At 37.1% G+C, this 19,131-nt stretch overlaps 2 protein-coding genes and 1 pseudogene across 3 annotated transcripts; 1 reads left to right on the top strand and 2 right to left on the bottom strand.

Moving 5' to 3' along the window:
• Window positions 1-353: 353 nt before the first annotated feature.
• On the bottom strand, window positions 354-4,929 carry LOC147507935 (uncharacterized). Its single transcript, XM_086600583.1, has 6 exons — window positions 4,706-4,929; window positions 3,823-4,578; window positions 3,052-3,225; window positions 1,566-1,711; window positions 709-819; window positions 354-603 (listed from the first exon to the last, which is right to left on the bottom strand). The coding sequence occupies exons 2-6, from the start codon at window positions 4,576-4,578 to the stop codon at window positions 534-536; spliced, it is 1,257 nt and encodes a 418-aa protein (XP_086456709.1). The 5' UTR covers window positions 4,706-4,929; the 3' UTR covers window positions 354-533.
• Window positions 4,930-5,932: 1,003 nt separating this feature from the next.
• Window positions 5,933-8,177, bottom strand: INH3 (inhibitor-3). The gene is made up of 2 exons (XM_086600584.1): window positions 8,038-8,177; window positions 5,933-6,574 (listed from the first exon to the last, which is right to left on the bottom strand). Exon 2 carries the CDS (start codon window positions 6,537-6,539, stop codon window positions 6,177-6,179), a length of 363 nt encoding a protein of 120 aa, XP_086456710.1. The 5' UTR covers window positions 6,540-6,574; window positions 8,038-8,177; the 3' UTR covers window positions 5,933-6,176.
• Window positions 8,178-9,152: 975 nt separating this feature from the next.
• On the top strand, window positions 9,153-17,690 carry LOC147507933 (uncharacterized; annotated as a pseudogene). The gene is made up of 16 exons (XR_015217834.1): window positions 9,153-9,383; window positions 9,464-9,748; window positions 9,828-9,931; window positions 10,051-10,146; window positions 10,894-10,987; window positions 11,957-12,077; window positions 12,185-12,375; window positions 12,753-12,844; window positions 12,918-12,973; window positions 13,981-14,070; window positions 14,167-14,266; window positions 15,813-15,920; window positions 16,071-16,143; window positions 17,012-17,175; window positions 17,354-17,411; window positions 17,502-17,690. The product of XR_015217834.1 is annotated as an uncharacterized LOC147507933 (transcript).
• The last annotated feature ends 1,441 nt before the right edge of the window (window positions 17,691-19,131 follow it).

Here is a 19,131-nt window from a genome sequence, read left to right as displayed (position 1 = left end):
TTGTTATCTATTTTCAATGGCCGATGGAGGGGGAAAGGAAAGGAGCAGGTTTCCTGAAGTAGACGATTACGACATGGAGAAAGAGAGGAAATTGCTGGATGGCATCACGAATGTTTGGTAATAATCACCCTGCTTCCACCAGCAGTATTTACTACTATTTAGTCGCACCTAAAGTTGTTGGATGCCAAGCTCAATGATCCTTGTCCTCTCAATCCGCTTAGTCCACAGCCGACTGCAGTGAATATTATACCCATGCATGCTCTTGTAATTGACTAGTTGCACATTATTTTACATTACACATTTTCAAACTCTTTCTAGAAACTACAATCCAAATATGGAATGGAGTGAATGGCTAGTGAAACTATGTGTATATTCATTCAACTGTCAGATGGTTCTACAGACTTTGTAAGTGTACAGGGAGGAAATAGAACCGTAATGGAACTAAGAATGCAGAAACTGAAAGAGTAAACAGGTAGAGATACTCTGAGGACTTCTCCCCCATTAGATATGTACAATTCAGGCGAGTAGAGAGATTATGAAGAGTTTGAGATGAATCCTTCAGCCAAGTTGGCGCAAACATCCCCACGGCAAAGTGGACAAACCCTATGAAGCACAAAGATAAAATGTTTAACCATCGGAAATGGACAAGAACAGTTTTACACATCCAAGCACAGTAAGATAAGAAACTAGATGAGATGGTAATGATACCCGTGTATTTCTTTAAGCCACTTATCAACGCACGCCATATGATACTCATGGCGGCACGGCAAGACTCTTATTTTATCCCCTTCCTCGTACTCAGCCAGGCAAATGTAACACCTATGTCACATGTTATATATAAAATTAGTATTCAGTAATACAAAGGTTTCAGGTCATTATCAAATAACTGATAATGTCAAAAATGATGACAACGATAACAAGTTCTTGATCAGTACATTAAAGATAACAAGTCAACTTAATCAGTACACATTAAGCCTCTCAAGCTCACAAAATGTGTGTTATTCTCTGTTTAGCATGCTCACAGAACACCAAATGAATTACCGTCATGTACACATTTTCAGACCACCATAAAAGAACGATGCTATATTATATCCTTCCAAAAAGGAATATCCTTAACATACCCATAAAGAACTTAGCTCCAGACATACTATAATGCCCTTCAAAGCCTGATTTCAGAATCACTAATATCCTCCACACCCAGCAATGATATAGCCCTTGCTCAACGTGGGAGGATCCGCTCAACTCGCGTCAAACCAGGTATATCTAGCCTAAACTAAATCTTATCTATGAATGAAGCATTGGCCGTGCCAAACTTATACACTGTGCTGATGAGTATCAACCCGAGTTGTAATGAACCCAATACATACTGCATCAAGCCACAATTCTTTAAATTTGCTAAGTTTTGTAGTGAGATCAAGAATTCCCTCTCATTAATCCCAGTATCCCACCATGAGAATAACATTTATCGGGTATGTTAAGGACTTGGGGGCTATAGTTTCAGATGTAAGAGTATTGATGAATGTAATCAACCCAGTCTAAAAAAACTAAACTAAACAAGCACTTACTGTTCCACATCCTGATCAATGCTTTCAGCTGCATTATGTTTTTTGTGAATCTTGAGAGGAAAGGAGTTGACAACAGACTCTGGAGCAGGAACTGAAACCATTGACAGTGAGAGCGACAAAGGTTGCCGATGAATTTCATCCAAGACCTGTGGAACAGATATTTGCAGCAATAGTAAATTTACCATTTAAATTGATCAACTGCAGCAAAACATAATCTCCAGAACAGTATGATCCACGTGATACATACACAGAAAATAAAGACCACAAGGGACAAAAATCACAAGACCAAGTAAAAATTGCTACACATCCATGCCATCAACACATCTCATGTCCTAGAACTACGCATGCCAAAAGTTATAAGAAAGCGTGGGGCTCTTAACCAAGTACAGGTAACAAATCAGTAGCGGAGCTCCAAATAGTAAGCTGGAAAAGATATTTCATATTTGTGGCCTCTCTGTTTCGGATCCTCTACAAACATACACTTTTCTTCCAGATAGCAGAGATCTTTGTCTGGCTTTTCATTATTACATAACATAATAATGATACTTATAATTAGATACAGTTCCCTCCTAAAAGATAACTATAAAACAATAAGATGAAGTATTCTAATTTAGAAGTCAAAGAGGCTGAGAAAGAAAAGGTTGAGAGGGAGAAGGCAAAGTATTCTAATGTTGATCTAAAGTCAAAATTTTCCAGCGTCGAGCGAAAAAGAAGACTGAAGAGGAACGCCAGAAAAGCTTAGTCTTGGAAGCAGTGGGAGATTCAGAATGCTAAGGGTATCGAAGTTATCACAGAGGAAGTGATGACTTACAAGGCACCTGTGGAGGAGAAGAAATCCTATACAAAGGAGTAGCTTCATGAGCAAGATGATAACCTGATTGACTTCGGCAAGAGATGGGGTACGAGGGTTGGGAATTGTAGAGGGGTTACCACGAGAGACGAGGAGAAGGGGAGAAAAGTATTAAGAAAAGAAGATGGATGAAGACGAGTTAGATGATCTTTACGATACCGAAGATGAGATCTTGGCCTGGAACTGTCGGACGAGTACCATGCCCGGGAGGTGGATGGCGAAAGATAAGGGCACGGTGTTTCAGGAGGAAGAGGAGGGTGAGGAAGAGTGAAAGACAGTGGGTGGAGCAAAGAAGGGTAAGGCGGCTGTTTGAGGTCAATCCACATATAACTTAACTTTTTCGTAATCTGTATTTCCTGTTTTCTGTCGGGGTTTCTCCATTTTGTAACTTCATTCCCATTTCCCAGTACTAGGGTGTATTAGGGTGATGGGTGGGGTTTTGGTCTTGGAAGATTAGCTTCTTGCAAATGATTCAAGTGTTAGTGTGATTGTTGGATTATATCAATACATTAACTCTTACGGATCAAAAAACAGAAAATAAAAAAATAAAAAAACAATGCTAAATTAACTTAGGTAAAACAATTACTAATTCATAAATTATCGACAACTAATTTGCTATGGTTTACAAGTGTCAACCTCAAATAAGGCCTCGGCAAGCATGACTATCCGTGAGATACTTCCACGAGTGCTCGACTCCCCTCCCATCAAGACTGACTCACAGGAGCATGTGCCATCAGGATGTTGTCCAGAAGCACAATATCTAGGTCTTCGACTACTTTCATCAAGGCCACCACGAAATCTGTCCCAGATCTGCAAAGGAAAATGCATATTCATTATCAAGTAAGTAAAAGAATAATTCAAATGCTACTACGGGGCATTTTTTTATGACCAACGATGCCTCAATAGTATAGCCGTTAAATCTTCTGATATAACAAAAAAACAAGAGAACTACTTATAAACTTTCTTCCACAATGGATTGCAATTTTTAACTTTACGAAGATCTGCTAAACAACAAAGAAAACACAACTGGCTTACTATTTAACTTAAATTTTCTGATCTCAAAGAACAAAAGGGTAAACACAATGAAATGTATGTCATTCAAGAGCAAAGACATTAAAATCCCAAGCAATGAAACACCCAACAAAACCAAACTGATTTTGAATGAAACCCTGATATGGCGACGACATACAAGTTGACTTTTAGAAGCAGATTTAAGTATCTAACTGACAAATGAACAGTATGCCAATCAACAAATAAGCCAACAGCACAGGCCAGTCCATCCCCCCTCCCCCTTCCACAAGATAGAAATGTTGTACAAATTGCAAGTGGAATTTGTAAGAAAAACACTATAACATGTTTTACTTAACAAACGAAGTGTTATGCACAAGGTAAGTGTATGAAGATCACCTCAGATCTTGAATGCCATCTCCCTTCATGTGTGCCACGACTCCTACTGCCCAGGATTCCAGAATCACTACCAATCCCATCCTCAAAGAGATCACCACTAAAATCAAGCAACCATCTGTCATGAGAACCCAGATCATCAGGATCCTCACTTGAAAAAACTATTGTCCTTGAATCATTATGCCTTCTAGAACCGCGTCTGGAAAAAGCATCCCAAAATAGCCTTCTACTGTTCCTCCTTGCCTCATTATTACTTACTTCCCCACTGCTACTAAACAAAGCACTGGACGAGATAGTAACCACATCGACATGGAGCACACCTCCATTGCTCCTGTTTCGCTGGCTATCTAACGTGAAGAATCCAGGGCTGACAGGAGCTGCTTCTTGAGCAATTTCAGTTCCTGATTGCGGACTCAATGAAAATTCAGTAACACTAGGAACAAATGCTGAATCAGAAGCATGAATGCCGAGACTTGTGTTCTCTAGATTGTCAGAAGTGCTTGAAGAGACCACCTCCTGCCTTATCTGGGATCTACCTTCACTTCCAGTATCAGCCTTAGAAACTGAATTCAAGTTATCCCCTAGAGATTGTTGTGCTACAGAAGAGCTACTACTACCTACATGGCCAGTTGCATTGTTATCAACATTTAAAGGATCATAAATTGAGCCCTTGCTTCTAGACGAGAATTTCCTATCAGATGACTCACTGACTTCCTTTATTGAGCTCCCGAGGTCACCGACAGCCATTGTAACATCCATCTGCAGACGAGAGAATAAAAAGAATGATTCTTTAGGTCATTTACTAAAAAAAACTATAAATTAGCGTACAATAACAAGTAGACGCATGAAATTGAAACAAATAATTGAAGAGAAATGAAAGTTTTACATCGTGGGTGACGGTCGGACGTTGTTAGAAGTGGAAACATCGTGATCATGAGTATCATTAGAACCACATATTAATAGAGATGAAAACCTGCGTTTCATTCCTCTTCCTCCTCCTGTTAATCGACTGTTGCTCGAACCCATTTTTTTGCTTGTGTCTCTGGGAAGTTTCTTTAGTTTTTAAAGGTCAGTCCTCTTTTTTCTTTTAATATTTTTTTTTGGGAATGAAAGGAAACTAGGAGGTGAGGTTCGTTTTTGTAATTATTGTGACACGTGTATCCATATTGATTCTGTGTCAAGTTGAGTTGAGCATTGTGCGGACTCTGTTGTAACTTGAAACTAGTGCGCCATAATATGGGACGGTGCGCGTTTTTTAAATTTTTACAGGACCCAAACTTCCAAACTAATCAGATTCCTGTGATTGCCCTTACTAATTTAGTTTGCTCTCTACCTAATTCGAAACCGAATCGAACCGCTAAGATATTAGTTTGGTTTTGAGTTTGTATTTCACCGAATCAATATAAATATGAGCCAATAAAATAGCATTTTAATAATATTTATGATTAATTTTGTATATATTTATCAATTGTGTAATTAAAATTAATTAATTTAATTGATTTTATAGTTTTCGGTTTGTAATATATAATGCGATTTGTTTGTTTGGTTGTCTGATTTTTTTTCTAGTCGGAGAGAGAATGGACTTAGTTGCAGAGGTATTTTGGCACTTTGCAAAAAAGTAAGTTGGATTTGAAATTCCATTTTCTTCTCTTTTGTCTACTACAACTTATTTTCATGCACTGAATTAGTAGTGTGTCACATGGGTGTGTTCACAACTTCACATCATTGACAAAACTATGTCTTAGTTAAAATTTTAAAAAGTAACAGTTTTACATTTTTCATCACAAAACCATTGGATTTTTTTTGAAAAAAAGAAACATGGTTACTTCATAGCACATTAGCACCTCAACAGTTTGTAGCCGATACCCACCTCCCAGCCTTATGGTTGTAGCATATGGAAAGGAGTTCTAAATGTCTTGGCCAATTTTAAGACCGGTGTCAAGATTCAAGTGGGTAATGGAAACAAATGTCTTTTCTGGCTAGAGCTTTGTGTCGGGGATACACCTTTGGCAGAGCAATTCTCTTTGATATAACAAGCTTCTCTTAACAAAAAGGGTCACATCCATGAGTTCGGTGAATTACGACAATGGACATGCCGCGTGGAATCCGTTCCTGAAAGTCTGAAAAACATGATCCCTATATAAGAAATTTGTAAACCAAATTACAGGAGAATTTCATGCTAAAGAACATATATATGTGGGTTGCTATCAATCAAGAATTGCCAAGGTTTACAAAGACCTTGGCCAATCAGACGTCAGACCTGACTGGCAAACCAAACAGTTGGGGGTGCTCTTAAGATCCACATAGAAACTTCGTACACTTAGACACTTACATATCACTAAATCTACATTGCCCTACTATGCTACAGAATCACCACCACTTGTTCCCACCTCACTATCCTTGGAGCAGCAACCACCACTACCATTGGCATGTGATTTGGATTGGCCAGACTCATGCATGTGGTCATCATCATCACTGTCATCCTCATCAAAGGACTTCTCTTTGTGAAAGATGCAACACTTCTTGGAACTCTTTCTCTGAAGGAACTCGTTGTCAACTGTACCTTCCTTCCATGTTACCTTCTTCTTTGTTGAAGGGGGGTGCGAGAGGTGTAAAACTAAGGTCTGCTGCTGCTGCTGCTGCTGAGGAGATGGGTTTTCTAGTGTTAAAGTTGTTGTGGCAGAGGAACCCACCGGCCTACTACTCATTGGCCTCACCATCTTTCTCAAATATTATATAGTAGAGTCAGTCACTCCTGTAACCAAAATCAACAGTCAGTAAACTGTAAATTGCTTGGCATACAAGCCTTGCATCGTCTAAAGCTGCTTCATTCCAAACTTATAAGAATTTTTTTATCAATTGCATAATCATTCCCAGAGTTCACCTTGTATGATCAGCAAACTAACATACATATCTTTATCAAATGGAATGTTTAAAAGTCAAACCACATTAGAATCCTTTACCATATTTAGCAACAAGACCATCAGAATGTTAAAGTAAAAACCGTTAAGTAGGTTTTCTCAGACTAGTACTCCCCAGATCAACGATGTCTACCTTGTCAGTCTACCTTAAATGAAGCACTTCAAGGTCGGTGGTTTCGGAGGTACTCAACAGACTGGGGTCATTGCAAAGTGATCATTGCAAAAGTATGGGGCAGTTCAACATAGTTGGTGGCCTAACTGTGTGACCCAATCCAATTGGGTGTATCCAATTGGCGTCGAAGTTGACTTGGAACCAGTGTCCTATTTTGTTCCCAAAACTCCGAATTGTTTTTGAATGTGTGATTTCATTTTTCTTAGTTAGGCAATAATTAGAACTTTATTGGAGTTTTTAACTGATTAGAAGGTTTCTTTTACGTCATCGATAAGTTAAACTGGCAAGACTGGAGGCTATCCTAGCCGAAACAAAAGAGGAGGAAGCAATGAGAAGGGAAAAGGAATGGCAAACCGAGTTGCAAGGTAAAGATTTCAAGGACAAAAACACCAATAGATTCCAAAGAAGACCGTTCGGGGATGGAAGGGAAGGAATAATTAGAAAGAAAGTTTTAGAAGCAGTTAATTTCAAGAAGGATAGGGTAGATGGGAATATACTGAATACGGAGCTAAATTTTACGAGTAAAGGGAGTGAAGCAGCAAAAACTTTGGTGGCAGCAAAGGAGATGTCTGTACACTGAATATGGAGCTAAATTTTATGAGTAAACAGAGTGAAGCAGTAAGAATTTTGGTGGCAGCAAAGGATGTCTATATATACATAAAAAAAGGATAAGGAAGTAGAGCATATGCATGCTTACAAGGGACTAGAAATCAGGATGTAGAAGAATGTGGTGCTGAATATTGGAGCAATGTGAGAGTGTTACTAATGAAAATGAATCCTTATGTCTTGAATGTAATCGATAAATTAAAGTATACAATAGTACTCAACACCTGTATGCCTTTCCAACCCAACCCTCAGACATCACATCTATGCACTCGTCTCTACCATGAATGCAATAAAAAAAATTAATATTCTTATAATGTTCACCGATACCAAATATGACCAAGGATTCAAATATATATATAAATATTACCATATCCGAACTAGTCATATAATCATTAATTCATTTTATTTATATTGAAACTGTGAGTAATGACATAAAAAATTATAAAATATTACACAATTTAATTCACCAAATTCAAATCATGTATTAAAAAAATAATTCAAACGACACAAGAAACAAACCTTTAAAATAAAACAACGAGAGAGAGAGAGAGAGAATTCTTTCTTCTTTCTTTGTTTCGGTTTATGGGTAACCACGGTTTATTTATTGTAGTAGGAAGGGAGCTTAAAACCAAAAAAAGAAAAGACGAGGAAACAAGAAAGGCCCATCATTGACCGTTACTTTTGTGCATCGAGATACGTTCTAGTCAGTATCTCAACATATTAGGCCCAATTTTACATTGACGTTGACTTTTTGTAAGACTTTTCTAATGGTTTTGTTGAGCCCACGAAGGAAGTGAGTTATAGGCCCAAACAAACAAACAAAGTGGGCTTAAATCCATTTTGCGGTATTAATCTAACCAATTTCCCATTATACCCCCATCCGGTTTCAAATATTACTTCAGAAAATAATTGTGTAATAACATATGTGAGTGAGGGCTAAACCGTCCATGCAATTTTTGTGCTAACCAACTAGGGCAGGGATCGAGTCGGGTTCGGGTCGGATATGGCTATATCTCGAATCCGAATCCTAATAGTTTTATAATATCCGAATCCGAACCCGAACCCGATTATATCTGAAATTTAATATCCGAATCCCGAACTAACCCGATCGGATAACACTAAAAATTCAAAAAAAAACCAAAAAATTATATCCGAATCCGAACCCGACATACCCGAACCCGAATCCAACCCGATTATATAAACAGATATAAAAATCAACGAACCCGATGTATTCGGTAATCGGGTCAGGTTGAATTTGGGTCTACCCGACCCGATTCCTTGCCCTATAACCAACTAACAACACACGTAAATGTAGGGCTATCAACGGGCAAGTCCCACAAATTATATTTACATTTAGAAGGGACTCACCTATGTCCAAGTCCCTAGGTCCAAATTATATTTTTATTATTTTCTAAAAAAGGTAGAATGTTCAATGTAGTAAGGTCAAACCCAAACCTTATTGGACATGATACAAATTTCAAGGCTCTTAACATTTTATGTATATTAGTAGGTATAAATAAGATAACTTTATATGGAAATATAAGTGGCTCAATTGGACAACATTTAAGTTCTAATTCTCTATCTTATCCGTTCGGATTCAATCGGATTTTGGCTTGGGCCCGGGCCGGCCCATGGACAGCCCTACGTACGTGAGTATCTAGTTTCTTCTAGTCACTCTCTGTTTGTTGAAAGAGATAGTAAAAAAATGGAAGAATGTTTGAAGCTATTAAAAGGAGAACGAGACGAGCAAAAATTAGCTGGACTTCTTTTATCAACTAAATTCTGTAAAGGAGATGACCATCACTCTATTCTCAAAATATACAACGCAGTCGGCCCCGCCTTTCTCGATCGCTTGCTCAAAACCGGTATATATATTTGAAATGTTGTTTCGATATTTTACTTGTTAGTTAGTTGTTGACATTTATGTTATTTATTATCATAATAGGAATGGGCGGTGATAATAAGGATGCTTATTTACAACTTTCTGTTACTATTCTTGCTGCTATTTGTCGTGTACCTGAAATCGCGCGTTCCAAAGATATGGTTTCCAAGGTGTCTTATACACTGGACATACTTAAAAACGGGTCAGGAGCTTCAGTTGTTGTTGTTGTTGAGGAATGCTATGAGTTTTTATTCCTAGTGTCTACTTCTTCGGAAGACGGGTTTGCAGCGTTTTACGAGTCTCGGGGAGTGAATGTGCTTGCGAACAACATGCCTACTTTGCCTGATGGTAACTTGTCTTTACTTCATTTGAGAACTGTGTACAAAGTTTGTTAGATTTTACTGTTTAATAAGACTCATTGATGAAGGTTCGCATTCATTGGAGCTCGCAATGACACTTGTGCAATCTATGCTTATCAAACTGCCCATGGATAGCTTGTATAATGAGTATGCAGCTGAGCTGTCACAACTGGTGAGTGGGTTTAGGTGTCAACAACTTTTATCTTTTCGTTCTTTGTTATATTAATTCATTTAGTTGAGGCAAGAAATCAATATTTAATGTGGTGAATGAACAATTTTGTTTTATTTCAGGTGGCCGCGATAGCTCGCCAGTTTGCTTTGTTGCACAATGCTCTCAAATTCAAAGCTTTGAACCTTCTGTCCACACTTTTGTCCTCAGAATATGCTGTAAGTTAGCCTTTTATTCTAGAAATTGTTAATCTGTATTCTACTTGGTTGAATTTCCTTCATAAATTTGTATTGCCAAGCAAACAACTCCTTCAAGTTTGCATTTTCTTTGGGGAAAAGAAGTGAGCAAAATATACTGCAGCTTGGTTTTTTTTGGGTCTTGTTTATGTTGAACAGGATGAAACCTCATAAACCTTAATTAGTGATTTAAACTTGTTTTCACCCCACAAAAACCTTGAGTGCAGCAATTGCTCCCTTTCCAACACTGTTGGTCTGAAGAAATTCAAATTTACAACTCTTGTTGGGTGCATCCTGAACCCTGACATTTAAATTTTTAATAATATGTACTGGATCATTATGCAAATTATTGGATATGTAATGGTTAGAGCTTCTAAAGATCCAATTTCCCCTTTGATGGACACGAGGATTGAAGTTCCAGATCTTTGAATGTTTATTAATAATGAAAATTTCAACACTGAAAAGGGGGGGGAGAGCGAGTTAAGTTCAGCGACATGAATAATATTTTAATAAGCCGCACTTTGTGAAGATTTCTTACCTTTTTTGAGGGTATAACTCGTAAGGATTATAAGATGTTTCTACTCTCTTTAGAGTTTTTGAATTTTTTGTTGTTTATGTTAGCATTCCAATGCTCTCTTTTTTTTGTTTTTCTCGTGATCAGTTTACTACTTACTTTGGGAAAATTTTAGTGTGTTGACCTTCACTGATGAGAATTCTCCGTTTTTTTAGGCACCACTGCATGATGCTCTCCGTTTGGTGTCAAATGAGATTTGGCCAATCTATGTGCGCGTTGGAATTGTGGCAATTTTACAGAATCGTGTTGGTATGTAATCTGTTAGTTCCTAGCTGTTGCAGAAGTGTTCTTTTTGTATGTTGATGTTCAACAGATTGTTTGTATGAAACACTCTGGTCGGTCTTTGTTGCAAGACTAATCTTTTGGTCTTGAGTCAAGACCAATATTGTTTGTGTACTCAATGACTGAGGGACTTCTGGATCTTATGGATAGATAATAAACTTGTCCTGGAATGCGTCCGTTGGCTAGAGGGCCTGTGAAGGGCCTTGCCAGATGAATTCTAACTCTGGATGCAGCAGCATCCTCACCATGATGCCAATTTTCACATAAGAGGCAATGACGTACTATGCCTGGCTCATAAGATATATTTGAAGACATGAAATTTGTTGTATATATTTTGCGTTGTATTGATCTATCTTATGTCTTTTGCAGTCTAAGCTTAGGTAGAAATAAGTATGGAATTGTTAGTGTCAACAGTTTGTAATCTTTACAAATATGGACACGGTATAGAAATCATGGGAAACTCTTATTAAGTGTTTTTGAATCTCAGGAAATAATAACTCAAACACAAAAGGCACTCTAAACTTATATTTTATCAGCAGGAGAAGCAGGCTCAACCGTGTTGCAATGTCTAGTTGATGTGTTCTTGTTAGTTTCCCTCTTGTTTCTGAAAAAACTATATTTAAGGCTCCTTTTTTTTGTTTTGTTGTGTTTATTTGTTTTTGGCAATCACTTAGGAAACAAACTCCTCCACTTCAACTTATTAGTTAGTGTGCTCTGCAGCTGTTAATTCTATGGGAATGTATACATGAACTTGCAATTTTGAATTTCATTGCATTAGTTAAAACCATAAGATTACATGTTTTGGTTCCATCATCAAGGATATGCACCGTGAATTGGTATTCCGCTTTTATGCTGTTCCTTTTTATTACCTAGAAAAAACAATCTCTTACTACATTGAAAGTGTTGATATTTATGTGTGTCATATTCAATATGCAGCATCTACAGAAAAGTTTCATGCCCTTGTTTTAGCGGAGTCCTCAATATCCATACTCGGCGAGAAGTGGCTGATTGATCAGAGAAAATTACCTGGCGGGGAAGACCCTCTTCCAGCTGACAGGTAAACAATGTTGCAGTGAATGGTTTTTAATGATGTTTGTTGAGACGTTGAGTTATCAGACCCTTATTGTCCTCTTTGCGTGATTTGGTTCTTTGCTATCATTATAGGTGTTTACTTCTTGTCTTGGAGTCTTCGAGGGTTGAAGTGGCAGTTCTTCTTAATGAGATCGCTTATTTGAAGTATGAAGCTTCTAGTGAATCATCTGCAGACATTCGCTTGAAGCAACAAAATCTTGCTATAGCATTTTCATTAATAGAAAAAATAATCAAACTGATCTCAAATGTTGCTGGAGACGAAGGTGCGGGTTTTGTTCAATGTTATCTAGCACTTTGGTTTACAGTAATACATTTTTTAAAATTTCTCTCTTAAGTTGACATTGCTAGCCTAGATTAACAGAAAAATAAAATAAAAATAAAGACACTGCTACCCTACTAGATAACTTCGTTTAAAACTGGAATCTGCCGTCCAACTTCAGATTCTAAACATTAGATTAAGTTTTCCAGGTGGTGACCCTGTCCCTATAGGAGAATCCACTATTCAGTTTTTCTTTTTGTATTTAATTGTATAAGTCCAACCTGCTGTTGTAATAGGCCATGCGTAAAAGAACCAATCTCAAGCATATGCATGTTATGTTTTCCGGTTCTGTATATTAATTATTCGTGGAAAAGCATACAGGGAACTATATCGATGAAAGCACTATAATAAAGGTGATAAAGGGGTTAAATGAGACTATTGGTCTGGTTTTGGAGTTCTTGCAAGATGCAAAGGTAAATATCTTAACAAAGTTTGATTCAAAATATGCAAGTTCTTATTTCTGAAATCACAATAATTATTTTATAGGAACATGGACAAAGAAAAGGAGCTGATCTTCTTGCTTCAGTACGAGTTGTTGGAAGGTCCGCTCATGTGCAATCTCTTCTACTTCTACTACTTTCTATTTATGTTCTTCTTCGGTAATGGTATAAGAATGATATTAAGTACAATTGGAAACTCAAAACCTTGATAATGCACTGCATTCTGCTAATCAGTCGTGCACATTTGTTGTGCAATCTTTCAAGTTTTAGCAGGATTTTCAATTATTGAAATATATAAACAGTGCAGATTTAGATGGAAAGTGAAGACTAGTTGTTAGAAGTGAGAGTTGTTAGAAGTGAGAAAGAATTATATTAAGAACTAGTGTTCTCACATTTCTGGCAACAGTCAAATCCTAATATTTCATCAGAAATTCAAGAGTAACCAACATACTTTGCCAAGCCACTTCTTATTGAACTTAATATATTTGCAATAAGAATAGAATACTATAGATGGCCTGTTGGAACATAGAAAGTCTCTCTTTACATTTCAAAATTTCTGTGGAAGTTCCTTATTCTTAAACTGCCAATTTTTTGTGTTTATAATTTATTTGATATGCAAGAACCAGAGTGTTTCACAGTTTATCATAGTTTTTATGAATCTATGTTAATCATCACCATAACCCGAAGGAACATTCATGAAAGGGACTCAATGTGGTGAACCATAGTCTCCAGTCATTTGGAGCGAAAGTCGAGACCCATTTTAATCTAAAGAATGTAGACCTTGTCAAATTTATTTTCTCACGTATCCTTAGGAATTTGTCTTTTCACTAGATACATTTCTTGAAGGGCTCCACCATCAGATCCCAGATGGTTTAAGACACAGCCACAACCATAGAATTCCGAGGTATGCCAAAATGAGCTTATCGGCCTAAATCTTGGTTGTCCCCAACATCAACATTATATAGTCCATTTTCTATAGTCGTTTTAAAGTAATGTTATTTATCTTGTTTATCTTTAAAACTAGGCTGTTTCACATACCTCAATAATGCAAAGGCAGTAATTTGCGACCCAATCCTAAAATTACTCTCACAAGCATATTTTTCCAAGAGCTACTTGGCGAGTCACCATTAGGTGTGCAAGGAAAAGGTTCAGGATCTTCTCGAGTACATTCTTTCAGTTGAGGGTGAAGATGAATCAAGGTTTATTTACTACCTCATTAAACATGCTTGGTTGATTGATTATAATTGTGATTTTACTGTGTAAAAACTATATGAAAATTGCCTGATTTTTAACAGCCCATTCTACTCTGTATGCTTTATGCTTCCACTCTTGTGCCAAATAACAATGGAGACTGAGGGATGTAGGATCTTGGCCTCAAACAAAGGACTCGAACCTGTAAGTATATTTAAGCTAGTCTTTTATAAATCATATCATATCTAAAGTGCTTGTGTTTCGTTTTTTCTTTGTCTTTAAGATTATTATAAACCATGCTTGTACTATCAATCTTAGCAAGAATGGTCATGATTGAGAGAGTCTACCCAAGGACTAGATCCTCCAGGTTAAGCTTTAGTTGATTCAGCTTATTTATTTGTGAACCTGAGGCTCTGATCTGGCTATATTCCAAAATGCTAGAAAAAGTCTTATGAAAAAAAATAAAATAATCTAAATTACAATGAATGAGGTTACACATGCTGAATTTGGTATTTTGACAAAATAGATTCAATTCTCTCAAAAAAGGCTTTTTTTTGTTTTGGGGTGTCTAAACTCTAAAGCCTTTAAGAAGTTTAGATGGTGTTTTTTTTATTTTGTACCTCTGAGACCGTCTTATGTTTTTATATATGGAGTGATGGGTTGTATTCTTTTGTTTTTTCTTGGTTATTCTACACCCATTCCCCCCTTCTCTTTGTAACGTAGGCCATCTTAGTCTGCGTTTTTTTTTTTCTTTCAAATAGGCAAGTAACCCCAATTATGATCTAGTTGTTATCATATAAAGTTATCGTGTTCTCCTCTATATCACACTTTAGAGCTGGAGCAGCAGAAACTTTAATAATGTCATGTTTAATTATATTTCTGTATGTTCAGGTAAAACAGAATTTTGGAATCGCAACACCACTAATGGAAAAAACCAGTTTAACAACAAACCTTCTAACAACTAACCTTCTAATGAAGGCATTAAATCTTGACATAGGTTTAAAGTGACTTATCACCTTTGGGGCAGGATAGCTAGCCATCCCAAATGGACTTACACAATGACTTAAATGACTTAAAAGCTGATAATTTGTGGATAGGATCTCCCCACGATAGAGATCTTATCCACAGACACACACACACACACACAATTCAGGTAATCTGATTATATATGACCATGTAGATAGATGTCTGCAATTTTCAGGATTTATCTAATGGTCCACAACTTTAAGTTTTGCAACCCGTTTTGATAAGGTTACACAAACTCAAATGAGCTGATTTTTTGTGAGGAAGATCTCCACGGTAGGAGACCCTATCCACAGAAAACCAGCCTTTAATTTGTTATGCTAGTCTTGCATAGAAGTAGATCAAGACTAGCATAGAAGACTGTTAGACTGTGTATGGATGTTTGTACTTCTGGTAGTGTGAATCTCTCACTCTGCATCATCATTATTAATATAATATATTGTTTTGCTGATTAAAAAAAAACGTGATGAATTTCTAATAAACTGTTCAGGGATATTTTAATGCTATTTCATAGAATATTTTAACACTACTCTCATATATAACTCCTTCCAGTGTTTTCTAGAGACAATTCGAATGAAAATTGAAAAAATTAAAAATAAATTTTACTTTAGGTACACCGGACGTTACTGTATTGCTTGTGGTAATAGATATACTGACGTGTAAGTTGTAACAATATGATGTATGGCGTACTGCAGTCCAAGATATCAACTTGTTTTGGCTTACACAGGTTACAGATTGTCTTGTCAAACTGATGGATCTGAATAACCTGGTAGTTGGTGAGGCTTTTGGGACCATATTCTTGGCATGTGATACTATCATGAATATCCTTTTGAAGGTACTTCCATGTGTTACCAAGCACATTCAGTACTGAGTTTACATGGAATTGGTTTTCTTTTCTTACTTTTTTCCCTTTACATAATTTGAATTCAACGTAGATAAGGAGCTTTCTGGTGACTAAATCCTTTTTCCTTTGATTCCCTAATAGAAAGAGGAGGCTTCAGTTCAACTGGATGGTTCTAGCATTGTTCGTCTTTTGACAGCATTTGCGTCTTGTACAGGTTACTTTTTCAACTTGCAATTCTTTCTCAAAGTTCTGTTTCTTTCTTTACTACGCATGAATGTGAAACATTGTTCTATTTTTCGTCAGGAAAACTGCAAACAGTGTGGCAATTGTCTAGAAAATTTTGTTCTATTAGTAGCCTGTTACTTATCAAAACAAAATGTAGATATTTCAAATTCTTTTGCTTGGTAAACTAGCCCATGCACTGTAGAGTGCATAATTTGCCTTCAAGTAAAGGAAAGAAGTATAAAATTTTCTTCTTTTCAGCTCATAATTCTGCATTAGTTGTGCCAGTTTTGCAGTTGATAGCTAATGCCATGTTGAAAATGCACAAATTGTGTACATCATTGGGTCATTGCCAGGTAGAATTTTAGGTGGTTGTTCTGTTAGGACTATAAGTGTTGTTGCCCCCAAAAAGAGTAGCCTATGCATTGTAGACTACCCAATTGCCTTCAAGCACAGGAAAAAAGTTGAATTTTTCTTTTCATCTTGTTCAGGTCATAATACTGCATTTAGTTATGCTAGTTTTGTAGTTGATAGCTAACGCCATGTTTGTGTATATCATGGGTTCAGTGCCAGGTATAGGTTGTAGTTCTCTTAAAACTCCAGTTGTTGTGCACCCCAAACAACACACACAAATACACAGCCACACACATTTTTACAATAGATTACGAGACCGATTTCTTGATTGAGTTAGAACTTGGAAGACAATGTGAAGATTAGCTATCTCAAATAAGCATGCTTAGAGCTTGAACTGAACTAAAACAGGGTGGAATCAAAGATACCAAGGGATTGTAGGTAGGATTTAAGATGAGAAAGTTTTTTTATTTCTTTTTCCTGATCAAGATTTCTTGACATGTATCCAGATTTTATCACGGACCCATCTTTCATCATGATGGCTTCTAGCATTTGCACTCTGATCTTTGACTCAACATCAGAAGAGGCTCTTTTAAGTCACCCTGACTTCAAACCGAGTACTCTGAATAGTCTTGCTCGGCTCATTGCAAAAAGTTTAAGAACATCTGGGCAGGTAATATGCTCTTCTACTTGTATGCAAATTTTTGTAATCTGTTGTAGCTCGACTAGCTTCTGAATGATCTACTTATCTCCATCTTCCATGTGCAATTGTGCGTCATTTGTCAATAAATGAGGACTGCTTAACTATTTTTCAATGATCTCACCCGATTCATTTATTTTTAAAAATGCAGGATCAAATGTCAGATGTTGCCAAAACTGAAGGGGATCTTCACCAGATTATCACTGCAGGTGGGTACCCCAATCAATACCCTGTTGTCTTATTTCAATTTTGTAAAACAGTTTCATTTAAGACCACTTCTCTTAAAAACCTCCATGCAGGATACACCCGTTGGGCTGATCGATTCCCTCGTATCAAAGAAGCTGTCAAGAGATAAAAATCAGTGGCTTCAAGACCTGTTACTTACTGTGGATTGACTGGGAACCATACATAATGAAGTGATCTCCCCTTCATTTATACGTTTAGGCTCACAGAATCTTCTCTGATTTCCTCACTCTTTAGTTCCATGAACTGAGGCGTAAACGAGTTCCATAAGGTCGACAAGACGGCCGACAATCCCTGCTCCATTCCAGATTACGGACCTTGGTTTGCATGTATTTAATCTCATTAGGTCTCAATTCTAAGCATATACTTGAACTGACCGTTACTTTCCCTCTTCTTTTGATGGTTTTAAACAGATGGATAAGTTACAAGCCTGATGCATCTCTAACTGGAACTGTAACTAACACAAGGGCACCTGGTGACAACTAAGTATATGTTCAGGGGAATATATAGAGGTTAACCGAGTCGGGCAGTGCTCAACCTGTAAGAAAATTGTAACTTAACAATTTGCGTTTCTTTTGTCTAGTTTAGGAAAGAAGTCGTACAAAATAGTTGGGATCCATACCAAGTGTTTGGTATCCGTCATATATATGCTTGAACATCCTGAAATTTAAGCCTAATGAGGAAATTAAATGTCTATAAATTCAATTTTTTAGGCACGCGTAAAAGGAGAGTTGAATTAGATGTTATTTGATTTTACAAATGCATTTTATATGATTGATAGTTGTGACTTGTGAACATGTGATTTCGTCATTTCTGGGGTCATCTTTGCTACATATGCAAGGCCTTGGAGGGCTAACAGTATGGCCTCAGTAGCTACATTTAATTTTGTGCCTCTTAAGACTGCTTTGAACTTTCGATAGTTATCTTTCCAGAGGATAAATCTATGGTTACCAGTGCATTATTTCAAAAATATCTTAAAAAGTTGTGAGACAGGGTCGGCAGTATACTGGAATAAACACGGTCTACACGGTGTAACTGGATGGAACTTTTCATGTCGTTGATCATTTTTCCAGCAACTAGCTATTGATACATCTCTGTAATCCGACAATATTGGGAAACCATAAGTTAAAACAACGCTCTTCATCCAGTGATTTGAAACAACTTCCATCAAAATTCTGCAGATTCTAGTATACTACCCTAGTAGCTAGTTATGGTGTTGGATGGATTTTATTTCTAACTGCATGGTTCGTTCTCGGGCCTTCATAGAAAACAAGGTTAGAGACCCTCATAATTAGACTCTCGGCTTGAACTGTAAACCACCCCTAGAATATCTTTAAAACCTACACTATGATTTTGACTCTGGAGTTCAACGTCAATGAATGGCAGTATTTGGAAGAAAACGTTAGCCTTCAATGAACCAGACCCACTGAGTGAATAGTACAGATTAAGAAGGAAAATCAGTAGAAACCAAGTACTACAACTACGAAGTTGGTACGCTAATAAACTGAACCTCTAGTCCCGAACTAGCTCTCTACAACCTCGAACCATTAGTGTACACCATAATACAAATGAGACGATCACTGGAACTCTTGAATTTGGACACCCTAGGTACTCTGCCAAGTTGTAACTCACAAAACAAGGCTGGACACTTGGTCCCGCAAGAGAAATGTATACATTTGTTTACCA

This window comes from Coptis chinensis, chromosome 3 (genome assembly GCF_015680905.1).
Source record: "Coptis chinensis isolate HL-2020 chromosome 3, ASM1568090v1, whole genome shotgun sequence".
Taxonomy (NCBI): Eukaryota; Viridiplantae; Streptophyta; class Magnoliopsida; order Ranunculales; family Ranunculaceae; genus Coptis; species Coptis chinensis.
This window is presented reverse-complemented; position numbering and strand designations above follow the sequence as displayed.